Here is a 14045-nt window from a genome sequence, read left to right on the forward strand (position 1 = left end):
CCGCACCAATTGTCCAATTGTCGCCCTTTCCCCCATTTTCAAAATTAGACAGACTTGTAGAACACGAGCCGTTACTTTTCACCTTTTATCAACTAAAAGGGGAAAGAAACAAACAAATAGACAGATGGTGGAAAGAACGAGGCTGCAAATTTCTAATTTATGCTCTCATTTGACATAGTATAAACTTTAAATAAAATAATAAAATGTTATGGCAGTATTAAAACATCGAATTGGAATTGGAATTTACGACACTCTTCATATCATTATTGGATTGGTTTAGTTGTTTAAATTTGTTATTGAATCACTATTGTTAAAGTGAACAATATTCAAAACTAGTAAACAAATGGCACGAAATTGGAAAGTGTATTATTAGATGTTGCGTATACTAAAACAGCGAGAATCAAGTATTGTCCTCATGTATTTGTATTGTATCAACTTCGTAAGTTAAATATACTTATCTTTGTTATGAAGAGGGTTCTAAAATATAACACGAGCAATTTTTTTGGGAAGGATTTTCTTAGGAATTCATATTAACACAAAAGGCAGAAACTGTACAGGGATGAACTGCTAGGAATTAGATGAATTAGGACACCTATAGACAAAACACTTTGAGCTGTTTTTTACTATGTTATCCTAATTTCATTACCTAGAGACAAAACACTTTCCTAAATTGTTATAACCAAAATTCTTTTGGTAAAAACAACTTTACCTAAATCCTATTAAATATATTGGTAAGCTCAATTCTGTAGGTCAAATTAAACTTTATTTGAATTGTCTCTTTGATAATTTATAAATATCTATTATTTTTGTATATCTATTATGCTGTTGAACCATATTCAAGACATTAAGTAGTTCAGAATAACTTTGATGCAAGATATTTATAAATCATAGGGATAACCCACCAAACAATAAGTTAATTATTTGTTTATTGACTTCAATCATGGTAGTAACTATAACATGTTTATTTCACACTGTTTCTAGTACTGACACGAGCAAACATAACATTCACACAGTGATTATGTGACCAAAAGCATCAAGCTTAGTAGTTCGCACTCAAATAAGATGAAACATTATTAACAAGTCATTGATGAAAGTAAAATTGAGTTTGATTTTTTTAATTAAGATTTTAAATTTGAACCTTATAAATAAAATAAACGTGGTTAAAAAGAAGAAATTTAATTAAAAATACTTAATAAGATTCTCCAGCAGAAATAATCATTTTGCAATCGATAACATAGTTAAAAAAAACATTAGTGATATAGTTATGTAATATTACAATAATAAGATATTCAAGCCTGAGATTATTGTTTTAATTTATAATCATATTTTTCTTTTCATTAATTTGTAATAGTATGATCAGTATAATATTCTATCGGCAATAGCAATGTCCACGTAGTCAAAGAGAAGTTCACTTGCTCTTGGTTCAAATTTCAAGGGAAACGAATCTTGACCGAAAAAAGGTTCACTTGCTCTTTCTTCAATTGCTTCAAAGTCAAAGGAACAACTCTCTTTCTGTGCTAATTTATCAAAATAAAATTACCTTTCACTTAATTAAATGGTCTATAACAATCTGATTTTAGTAACAGTTAAAAAATAATCTGTTTTTAGTAACAATCACCTAAATACTTGTTAAATCAGATAAGCATATTGCAAGAAAAAGGAATTTGTGCCTGTCACAGCTAAGAACAGTACTCCCCATATTCTTATTGCGGTTGATCCAATGGGAATAACTCTTCTGATGAATACGTGAGTCCTATGCTAGTGCAGCTATAAATTGCAGAAGGGACATTTAAAAAAAGTAAAAGACAGTTAAATTTGTCTCTCTTTCATTGGATTGGATCACTTTGTGTGATACACAATTGAAATTGAGCACTTGTTTGTTCACGTGGGAGATTACTTTTTAGCAAGGGAATTACAAGCATCTACATATGACAGCCATGGAAATAGTTTCACGGTGGGGGAGCATCCTCCACCCATGTTACATATATATCCAAACGAAGACTAGTTTGTTAAGGCCCTCTATTTCCTTAATTGACGAAAGGCATGCTCAATTATTGGACATAAGGATTCAAGTGATAAAAAGTTCATCCGTTCAAATTCTATTCCACTAATTTTGTGAATCTTTAATTTTCAAAATATGAGTTGTTTATCATAATTGGACAAACATATATTTTCAAAATTTTAATTAAACTCATCATTTCCAAATCTAACCTAATCAGATTAGAGTTACTTATATCTTAACAGATTATAATTAAAAATATGCATTCACTTCTTTTTTTATTATGTATTATAGATCAAAGCTGAGGTTTCCGTGCAATATCAGTTTCGCGCAATATAAGTTCGTAAACAACTTAGAAAGTATCTAGTAACTTAGCTTTCAAATACAAAATGATCCTGATGATGAATAAAAAGCCATACCATGCTTCCTTTTTCTAGGACCATATATATATGTGTGTATAGTCCACCACATAGAAGCAAAAGGAAGGAGAAAAGAAAAGAGGATTTCCTAGTCAGAGTTTCATTCTTGTTGCATGTGTTTCCTTGATTTTGGCTCTATGTATATCTACTTAAATTTTTTACCTCTAGAATTTGTTTCTTCCATATATAAAAACTAAAGTAGCAAAATAACATTGACAACTATATATGCAAAGAGCGCCATCGACGATAAGTGGAGTATTATTCTTCATATATTGACCATACAATTTGCTTTTAAGTTTTAACAATATTTGGTATCCGTGTTTAATTTCCACCTAAAGATCGCAATCAACGTTTTTCTGTTTTTATTTGCTCTAGCTATTGCGGTATAATTTGTCAATTCAAGATATTTGATCAATTCAAGCCATTGAACATGCTTGGTCAGTGGATATAGTTATGGTAGGATGTCAACTCTCTCAGATCACCTTGATGGATTGGTTTAGTTTGTTGGTTCGTATATTTGTTTATATACCTAAAGTCCAAAAATACTCATTTTAATTAAACAATTTATTTGATTAGTTTTTCTTAAAAATTTAAATTAAAGTTGTATTATTAACTAAAATCATTTATCACTCAATATAAGTTGGCATTAGATCGAGGAGATTTGGATGCCATCAATTACATGCATGTTTACTAATTACCCATGTACATGTTGCATTTTCATACGTGTCTTTGAAAAAAATAGAGTAACTACCCAAACAAGAACATAATAGTATATATAATACATATTGGCTTATTGGTAATTTGATGCAGCTTACAACTTTTGCAAGCCATACAACTCCAATAATGAGGAGTCAAGTGAGGTAAGCTATTCCAATTGGGTTTATTAATTAACAAGCAATAATCACTTTTGGTGAAAACTAACACTCCAATTAGTAAAAATTTATATTTTAATCAACTAATTCAATGTTTGAATCTTAACATAGGATGTGTTCAAGGTTTTTGATGAAATTAATCATAATTTATGACGATAAATACTTAATACTAATATTATGATAAAAAAAAAATCAAAAACCACTTCGATTGATAATTTATAACTAAATACAAAAATCATGTGATATTGTTTACGGGTTTACACAGTATCACAGTCAATAACTCTGATAGCAACGTATATTTAGATTATTTCCTGTTAATGGGAAAAAGGGAAATACATTGAACAATTAGACTTCTCAACTTTCAAACAGTTTTCAAATTAACTTATTCAAAATTTTCTGATGGCAACGTATATTTTAATGTGATGTCTATCCACGCAATGCATATGGCATGCAAGTTGCAAAACCTCTTGCTTCCAAACCTGAAATCTAGAGAGAAAAAAAGGAGCTCTAGTTTAGAATTCTAGTCGATAATGTAGTGTGCAATAAAATCAAATGCTCTTCAACAAAATAAAAATAAAAATCAAATGCTCTTCAACAAAATCAAACGATAGTGTGTGTAGCAAACAAATAAAAAAAAAATAGTATAAAATACAACAACACTATCTCTTCTCTTATCCCTTATCGCACACTCCTTCAATCAATACGATGCGGGTCCCTCTATCGCCCAAAAGTTCAGCTATCACAACCCAGAAGACAAATGTTATTGTCACCGCGACAAACACGCTCCCAACCTTATTTCCAGCCACGTGACACGACTAAACAGCCAGTAGCACCCAAAACTCCACGCACCCTCTTCCCCAACTCCTCAAACCCGAAAATAAATAAGCAAAAAATAATCTATCTAACCAGGATAAATATCCATTTTTATACTAAAAGTGTAAGAAGATAATATTAATCCTATACAAAATTTAAATTTAATTATTAAATGTGAAAAAATATGATACATTTAATCATATAAGATTAATTTATCGTTAAATTATAATAATTGAAGAATAATTTGATCATAAATCATATTTTTTTAGCACTAATAAAATATTAAATTATAAAATTTAAGAAATAATTTATTATTAAAATATTTATAAGATTAATTTATTGTATTTTTTACATATTAAATTTAAATTTTACATTTTTAAAGATTAATTTATTATCAATTACCAATTATATATATATATATATATATATATATATATTATTTATTTAGGTCTAATTAAACTCTAAATCTAACAAATTTGTTTAAGATACTAATAAAAATAATTTAATTAATTAAAATAAAAATAAAACATGTAAAATTTATGATTTGATAACCAAATTAATATTTTCTAACCCAAGGGAACAAAAATTATGAAATAATAATAAAAAATAAAAATCATGAATTAGAAATTAAAAGGAAAAAAATTATAATTTGATCAAATAATTTTATATATCAAATATCAAAATGTATGATAATTATATATAAAAAAATGTGTATGATAGTTAATTTAAAAATTATATCAACAAAATCTCTTGTGATTTTCAACTCATTCTTAATATGAATTTCAATAAAAATATTTTATTTTGAAGTTCTTAAGAATCAAATAAAATCTCAAGTACTGAAAGAAGTTTACAAGAATTAATACACACTTTGGAAGCATCTAAAATCTTTTTTGATTTATTGAACACTCTAAAATAGTAAAATTACTAAACACTACGTCACTAACTGTAAATAACCATTAAATTAAAAAGTAATAAATCCCAAAAATAAAAAATAAAAAATAAACCCCTCCTCACACTCACAAAAGGTGAAGGGTCCTCACTCTTTCTCATTTCCACATCTCTGACAGAAAAAAATGGAGAACTATCAGTACCCGGCGTCGTACCCTGACTCCGGCGAGTCCTCCCCGCGCTCGCGCGAGATCGACTTCGAGAACCCGCCGCCGTGGGACGAGCAGCAGAACCAAAACTACAAGGCCAAGTTCATGTGCAGCTACGGCGGCAAGATCCAGCCCCGCACCCACGACAATCAGCTCTCCTACGTCGGCGGCGACACCAAGATCCTCGCCGTCGACCGCTCCGTTAAGTTCTCCGCCTTCCTCTCCAAGCTCTCCGCCCTCTGCGACTCCCCGCCACAGGACCTCACCTTCAAGTACCAGCTCCCCGGCGAAGACCTCGACGCCCTCATCTCCGTCACCAACGACGACGACCTCGAACACATGATGCACGAATACGACAGACTCTATCGCCCTAACCTAAAACCTGTTAGAATGAGACTCTTCCTTTTCACACTCTCTAATTCAAACCCTAATTCCTCTTTCTCCTCCGAACGCGACCGTTTCGTTGAGGCTCTTAATTCGGGTCCGGTTCCTTCTCAACCCGATCCGATCAAAACCCCACCCGTTACGCCTTCTAATGTTGATTATCTCTTCGGTCTCGATAAAGCCGTTGCTCCTCCAAATCTTCCTCCGAACTTCGCAGCGGTTAAATTCCACGATCCGGTGCCGGAACCTGTCGCTCCGACGCCGGTAGAGTATCAATCGAGAGTTTCCGATCGGGTTGTTGGATCGGATCCGAATGTGAATTCGATGGAAATTCAGAGACAGATGCAGCAGGAGATGCAGCGATTGCAGATTGCGGAGAATGAATATCGTAGAAGGAGTGAGGATGGATTTGCAACTGGTTATACTGCTGCAGCCGGAGGAGATTATTACATGCAGAAGGTGCAGGAGAAGGTTCCGCCGCAGAATGCGGCGGTGCCGCCTCCGGCGGCGTACTGGTCGGAGAAGCAGTTTTCCGGGGAGGGATATCAGACGACGGTGACGACGGCGGCTCCGGGAGGAGGTGACCAGCCGATGTATGTTATGGCGGCGCCGGGGACGTTCTATCACCACTCGCCGGTGATGCGACCTCCGGCGGCGGCGCAGGGATACTACGCTGTGCAGAGGATGGGTTCTGATGGCTACCGTGAACAGCAGGCGGTGTACGGAGGCATGGCTGCGCCGAAAGCGGGGTTTTCGACGGCGGGGATGGTTAAGGGGCCGGCGTATTCGGAGGGATATAGTGGCGGCGTGGTGAGGCCGGCGGGGTTGCCGGATAATGCGGCGTATGCGCAGGTGGCGTATGATAGCGCGAGTGGGAGACAGGTTTACTATACTGCGCAGGGAGGAGTGGTGCACGCGCCGCCGCAGTACCAGGGGGGTCCGCCTCAGGATGTGAGGCCGGGTGGGGTTTCGGTGGGGCAGGATGGTAAGGTGGTTAACAAGGTTAACCAAGGTTCTGTGTGATTATAATAGCTGTGATTGAGATTGTCATTATGTTAATTTTGAAATAAATAATACACTAAATATGTTTTGCTTTTTTTTTCATGGTTTATATATAATACCAATATTGTTAGCTTATAATTTATGGTTATTGTTTAAATTTCCTTCAATCTACTGATTAATTTTCTAACTTTGTTTTCGCCTCCCTCTCCCACCTCTGATTATACATTAATCTGAATTTATCAATTTTTCTATTGAGATGATAAAATGTAGAAAAATAATTTGTGGAGGGACCGTAAGATCATCATAATGCTGTTCTGGGTTTGTTGGAGATCCTCATTAGTCATTATGCTGTTATGTGTTTTGTTAGATTTTCAATGCTTCTTATTTCTTTTAATTTATTTTTAGTGTTTTTAAAATTACAAAAGTTATGTATTTGTAGTCCTTCACGAGAGATTAAAATTTATTAATATAGGAGTTAGCAACAAATAAGTTTATAAAAACACTAATTAAGCATGCATAGGGAAAAAGAAACTAGAGAAGAAAGTGTGCAAAGGCATCTCTACATCTGGAAATTGAAAGCTTTGTCTTGGCCTCTCACTCAATCATCCTTCAAAACAACACTTGAGTGTGTGCACCAGAAGGCACTCAAGGGAACAAAAATGTAGCAATCAAATATTGAATGCACGCATGATATTATTATGGCCTATTAAGATAATTTTGGATCCCACCGTTCCATAATGCCAGCTTTTCTTGAGCTTGCGGATAATGTTATGGTGTGCATTCATTTATTTATGGACTTTAATTTGGATAAAATATCGGTATTAATTAATTCAAAGTTAAATTATTATAAAATTCAACAGTTAATAGTTGTATGATAATTTATAATTAGGTGAGAATATAAATTTATAATATATTTAATTATTTTTTATTATATTAAATGATATTAAAGAAAATAAAATAAATTGAAAATAATTGTATTAGTTTTTTTAGTAATATATTTTTATATAAATTAGTATAACAGAAAAGATAAAAGAATTTCACTAAAAAGACCAATTAATTAAGTATTTCAACAAAAATTAATAGATAATATAATAAATATTTTTTTACCCATAATATAATAAAAAAAATGTCATGATTGTTTCCGCTTCCCATTGTTACTTACTTCCTTTGAATTAAAGAAGGATCAGTCTCCACTCTCCCCCCGAATTTCCTCGAAGTTTCATTGCAGCTTCACCCTGGTACATGCAACTACTTGATGACATGCTATGGCAAAAAAATTCTTATACCCAATGGAACTATTAAATTAGGAAAAATCTCTAAAGTGAGATACATCCCTCCCATTTTACTTTAATAAAATATCTTTGAAACATGTATGGAAAAATATAAAAAAAAGTAAGTAAATATAAATAATTAGATATAATATCAATCATTTGATGTCCAAATAATGAAACTAATAAATAATAAGTTGTTGGTGAGGACGTGTTTATATTTTATATAATTGTAAATTTCACATGTTATATTTTTACCCGATGGAGGTAGAAAATTTCTTATTATGTGTTTTCCTATCAAGTGACATTTTCCCGAAGTAAATATGAGTGTTTACCTATAATTCTTCTCTCTGCCTTTTCTTTAATTATAAATACAAATGACAAAATATTTTTTGAATTTAATTATAATATATTTACCAAAAAACATTTACTTTAAGTAATCAATTATGATGATAAATTTATTAATTTTATAATCATTGTCTTAAAATTCATAAAAAAGAATATCTATAATATATTTGTAGTGTACAAATTTTTACTCTAACCAAATAAAAAATAATTAAACTAAATGTTTTATGGACACCTCATGTACGGAAGAATCACTCTAGCGCGGCGCAATCTATTTTGGAAAAGTGTCTTTGTTATATTTTTTGACTTTTTTATCAAGGCAAGATACGAGTGGACCACTAACTTATGCATAACTACGTTTGTGAGTTAATTAAGCACTTTTCATTACAAGTTGCAACCACAACTACCTTCACCTTGTCTAGTTTTACAATTGCCTTTTTTGTTTTAAATATATATATTCGTAAGAACTAAACACCTACTAAAATATTTATAACATTCATATAACTTATTATATATATATATATATATATATATATATATAATCATTATTATGTAAAAAAAAAAAACACTCATTGTTACAATCTCACCTCAATTGGTTTAATTTATGAACCGCAAAATCTACTCCTTGATTTCATGTATGTAAGGAAGTTATTTATAGAACTAGTACAAGATACTAATGAATTAGCCCTCCTCTGTGTTATCTTTGTTTTGTGTATTGAGATGTAGGAAAAATGAATGTTAGTTAGAACTCTTCAGCAAATGAGTAGGCTTGCTTATTTTGTTCATGAATGGAGTAGCATCTACGACTTTATTCCATTTTTATTAATCAATGACCTTCGAATTTAGTTGAATTCTACCAAAATCTTACGGCTGTGTAATACTACCGGAGTCCGGAAGGTGCGACTCAGTGGCGATTTTTCATTTATAAACCTACATGTTATCACAAATTATAAGTATTTTTGTGTGTGTATGTATAAAAGGGAAGATAAACATAATTATTAACAGAAAATTTAAAACATTAATAGTATAAAATATAATTTCAAAAGAAAATACTAGGCTGTATATATAATAAATATTTGAGATGTAAATAATGTAAAAATATTTTTTTTGAAAAAAAAGAGATTAAAATAAGTGTAAAAAGAACATTTCAAAAAATAATTAATATTTTCCATAATCATTAAAAAGAACATATTTTTAGCATCCAAGGTTGATGGGGCACAACCTTGTGGGCGGTTAATTGGGAGGATTGAGTATTCTATCAGGTGCAAAACTTATATGTGTTGTTTTTAAATATTTTTATTGTTATTTTCTAATCAAAACTAGAACTTTGTCTTAAATACGTATGCTAATTTTTAATATAATTTTTTTATTGTACATATTATCCGTCACGAGTGTAGAATTCTAAAATAAAATTTATTTTACCATTCACATGGGTAGCAATTAAAAAAAATCCATGTAAAAAAAGTAAAAAAGAAAATCTACACCACACCATACACAGTTCATTTTTTTAAGGATAATTGAAGAACAAATATTTGAATCCTGCTATTCTAAAATCCCAGTTCTCATAAGTTTCATCACTCAATTCCCACCAGTGTAAACAGAATAATAGGAAAAGGCTAATATAAAAAGTAGAAAACACAAAGCAATTGTTTTTGGAGCATTAAAGCAAAGGAGCAAAAAGGAGTGGCGTTTAACCAAATCTAGCTTTACTGAATTCTGCAAGACATTTATTAGAATCTATGCGGGTGTCAACGGTGAATAACTTTTTTAGAACAACAATAAAAAAATATTGTTGACTCTAAATGAATTTCTATAAAATTCACAAAAAAATGAATTTCTATAAATTAAAATCAAATCTTTTAAATAAGATTTTTGTAGAGGTTAGTTTATAAGTTTAATCAAAACTAAAGAAATAAGAGTCTTTAAATGCTAAATCAAACCAAGTATTACAAATAATGAATGAAATGAAATAAATTAGAAAGCGTAAAATAAAGTTAAAGAAGATAAGTAAAAGGAAGAAAAAAAAGTAGATGAAATTGAATTAAATTGATCGTGGAATTATATATTCGAATCTCACATAATAATTAATTATTCTGAAAATGTGATTTGTCATGCAGAGAATTTTGATTAAATGTTTTTTTAATCGAGGAACAACCATTTATAGACTATTACTCTTCAAGGTTAAAATTCTGAAATTTGGACACATATCATGCTTATAATTGCAACTTCGATCTTTTGAATAATGCCATTACACATGTCCCATATTTGCATAACTTACAATGACTTTTCTTGACCTCCCATATTACCTTTTCAAAATTCCGAACTTGGAATTCTAAGTTTAGATTTTTCACATGCTTGTTTCAAATTTTTGGTTTAGACTTTAGACAAAAGAAAGTAGGACTTGACAATTAGTTAAATAGAAATAATTTCGTGTCAGTTCATAAATATGCAATATGCTTGATGATTATTTCTTTCAATTTTGAAAATAAAATAAAGTTTCTCAAAATCTCTTCAACACATGTTAAAATTCTCTTTACCAGGCCAACAACAAGAAGCCATTTATAAGAGTGCGCAAGAGTATAAACTTTTAGCTTGAGTGATTTATTTGTCTACAAATGCTTGGGAATTTGGAATCATGTTCATATATACCATTTAACTTTTCTAATCCAAAAATATGAAATTTATTTTTCAACACTTCCCCTTGGTGCGTTGCATATATAGCATAGGAGAATAATGCTTTCAGTGCAGAAACTGTTTCTTAGGGTATGAAAGCCACATAACATAGCTGATAGCTGCCTAACCAAATATATCTCGTACACAAAATCACAAACCATGTTAAAATTTGCAAAGTTAGAAATAGGGTGCCACTAATTAATCAAAGTGGGTGTAGCCTATATATAGTGATGATAAAGGCGTGCTTAATTATCGTCTTTCCCTAGTGTTGAAATTTGTCAAAACGAATTAATCACACTTAAACCCTTTAACTCTTCCTAATAGATAAATATTGACTCAAATAAAATGAGACAAAAGTACCTTCTAAGAAAAGCAAGAAACAAAACAAATACATGTGTTAACAGTAAATCAATAATTATGCTAGGGTGGTCCATATCATCCAAAATTTCTACTAACTGACGAAGCATCAAAATTACTTTAATATATTAAGCATATAGCGTTTTGAATGGCGTGAATTTTCTGTGCAGATTTGTTGAAAATTGTCAATGCCATGAAAACCAAAATACCTAACAACCAATATAATCTCAAAAAAGGACCTTTCATTTTCGCTCTGTTGGAATTTCCAAATCCGTTGCCGTCATCAACGTTAAGCTCTTGCAAGCTAGAACATCCCGAAGGAGAAAGCTCACAAGCCGCCACAAGTGTTAAAAAGTAACTTTTGCATTAAGTTGAAAATTTTATACTAAATTTTACATCAAACTTATTTTCAAAATACAAACATTTAAATATAAATTATTTCACTTCAAAATAAATTTTAATCATATTAAAATTAAAACTCATTTAAAGATTAAAAACGAAAACACTAGCAGCTGTTTCACCATACTGCAAATTAACCAATTTTCTTTTAATTATGCAATTTAATTTTGACAGGGGAATTCTACTTGCTCGATGTGTTGGGCAGTGGTGGTGAAGCCTTTGGGTGAAAGACTTAGGGAGAATGTATTTTTAGGGATGTTTGGGGGAGATGAGAAATTAAAAAGGGAGTTTATTAGAAATAAGGGAAAGGCAAATTAGCAATTGCTTACGGCTATTAAACCTTTTTTGGGTCCATACGAAGCTGTGAAAGAAGTGTAACTTTTGAAAGAGGCTCAATAATATGTGCTTCGTTCCATGAAACTTTTGTTCTTATCCTATTATTTCAAGTTTAATATTTCCACAAAAACAAAAAGTGCACTATTTGTACTAGACCAAAACCAAAAGGGTTTAGTGTCCAAAGATAATTTTGTCTCTTGAAAATAATGTGGCAGTTGTGATGAATGTTCGAGGCTATGATTTTGCGGTATAATATTCTATCCTCCGTTATAAAATAATTTAAGCCAAATTTCATTTATTTCAAGCGTGTAAATACATTTTATGTTATTACTTTGAATAATCATTTGATAATAGATAGTGTATATATTGATTGTGTAAATTGTCAAACAATTACAAACTGTTATATATAATTTGATTTTACTAACTGTTATATATAATTAGTTTATTAATTTTTATAATAATTTCTTTAAAAATAGTATTAACTATAATTTTAAATTAATTAACGGTGTAATTTTTTGATAAATTGTTAATGCATAAAAATTAAATTCTAATAAATTATGATATAATTGTTTAAAAATAAATAGTAAATTAAAAAAATAATTATATACGTAAAATAATTTTATAACGTATTCAATCAAAATTTATAATATATGATAAATTTGTTAAATTTTATAATAATTATTTTAAAATATTATTAATAATGATTTATAATTAAATGATAATGTAAAATTATTTTAAATATTATGACATTTAAATTCAAAAAACAGAAAGAGAAAATGAGTGTAAAGTCAGAAAAGGAGAGTGTCTGGAGCCTCTATGGCATATTTATATTATGTCGGACACTCTTAGTCTAATCTTGCGCCGTCCAAGCTCATCATGTAGGTGTCTTTTAATCAGACTTGAGCATTGTGCTCACATGGGACTGCATGCCAAGCTTGTCTCACTCATTTATAAGTGAATGCAAGAAGCTTCTAAAGATAAAACAAGTTGCATACGAGTGGGGATTCTCTATTTATCACTGTCTCAAGCCATGCCCAAAATGTCCCTCCAAACTATATATATATATAGAGAGAGAGAGAGAAATAGTAAATTCTAGATCATCTGCTAAATCTATAACTTGAATTTAAATTTATACGTAACTTTACTTTGAAAATTGTCAACTTGAGAATGAAAACTCATTTCTGTATATATCTTTCATTCTTGGAACACTTGATGCATTAATATTTTCTGAAATCAGGGCTGTGTATAAGTATTTAGAGGTGTCAGGCCAATTTTTTTAAAGAAATTTTAAATAATATTAATTATTAATTTTCTAGATTTCTAAGTCACAATTATTTATTAATGTTTTAAAATTAAATTATTTTAATATGTTCATATGTGTGTATGCATTGTGTAGGTATCCACCTAACACCTCATTCTTAGATACAACTAATAAAAAATTAACAAGTGATAAAACAAAACAAAAATTCTTCATTTATTAGCTTTAACTTGATTCCTTCTAATAAAGAAATGATATAACTAGTTCCCTTGATAAATATTTGATCTTATAAAAGATATTTTAAATAATAATAAAAATATTATTTTTGTTTATGTAAATAAAATAAAAATACTTAATCAACTAACTAAACCAAAAATTGTATATATTTTCTGTGTATTTTTAAATATATTTTTTTAACTATATTATATAAAATATATTTTAAATAGATTAGTATTTTAAAATACATATAAAATGTATTCCTCCACCCCCCCCCCCCCCTCTCTCAACCCAGTACTCATCATCTCCATTGAAAAGTCATAGAATGAAACTCTTTTGATCCTTCTTGTGCTTGCCATCATAATTCATGCCTCCTAAGGCAGACTCATGTCGGATCCACCTTCCTCATCCCCCAAAAGCACCCTCTCCTACCACCACAACAGGTTTCCACACTTAGGCTCCCTAGGAAGACCATACGCTAACATTTCATAGGTTCCCACAGCAAGCTTGGTTCCTGAAATTCATATGCCGGATGAACATCATTTGTTCATAATGCTCTATATTATGTTTGGCATACTCAATATCTTATTGTTAAACATAAAATTTT

The 14045-nt window shown here is 30.6% G+C and overlaps 1 protein-coding gene across 1 annotated transcript; it reads left to right on the forward strand.

Moving 5' to 3' along the window:
• The first annotated feature begins 5106 nt into the window (after positions 1-5106).
• On the forward strand, positions 5107-6753 carry LOC114421356. Its single transcript, XM_028387239.1, has one exon. The coding sequence runs from the start codon at positions 5177-5179 to the stop codon at positions 6605-6607; it is 1431 nt and encodes a 476-aa protein (XP_028243040.1). The 5' UTR covers positions 5107-5176; the 3' UTR covers positions 6608-6753.
• Positions 6754-14045: the final 7292 nt, after the last annotated feature.

The sequence above is a fragment of the Glycine soja genome, chromosome 8 (genome assembly GCF_004193775.1).
Source record: "Glycine soja cultivar W05 chromosome 8, ASM419377v2, whole genome shotgun sequence".
Classification (NCBI taxonomy): Eukaryota; Viridiplantae; Streptophyta; class Magnoliopsida; order Fabales; family Fabaceae; genus Glycine; species Glycine soja.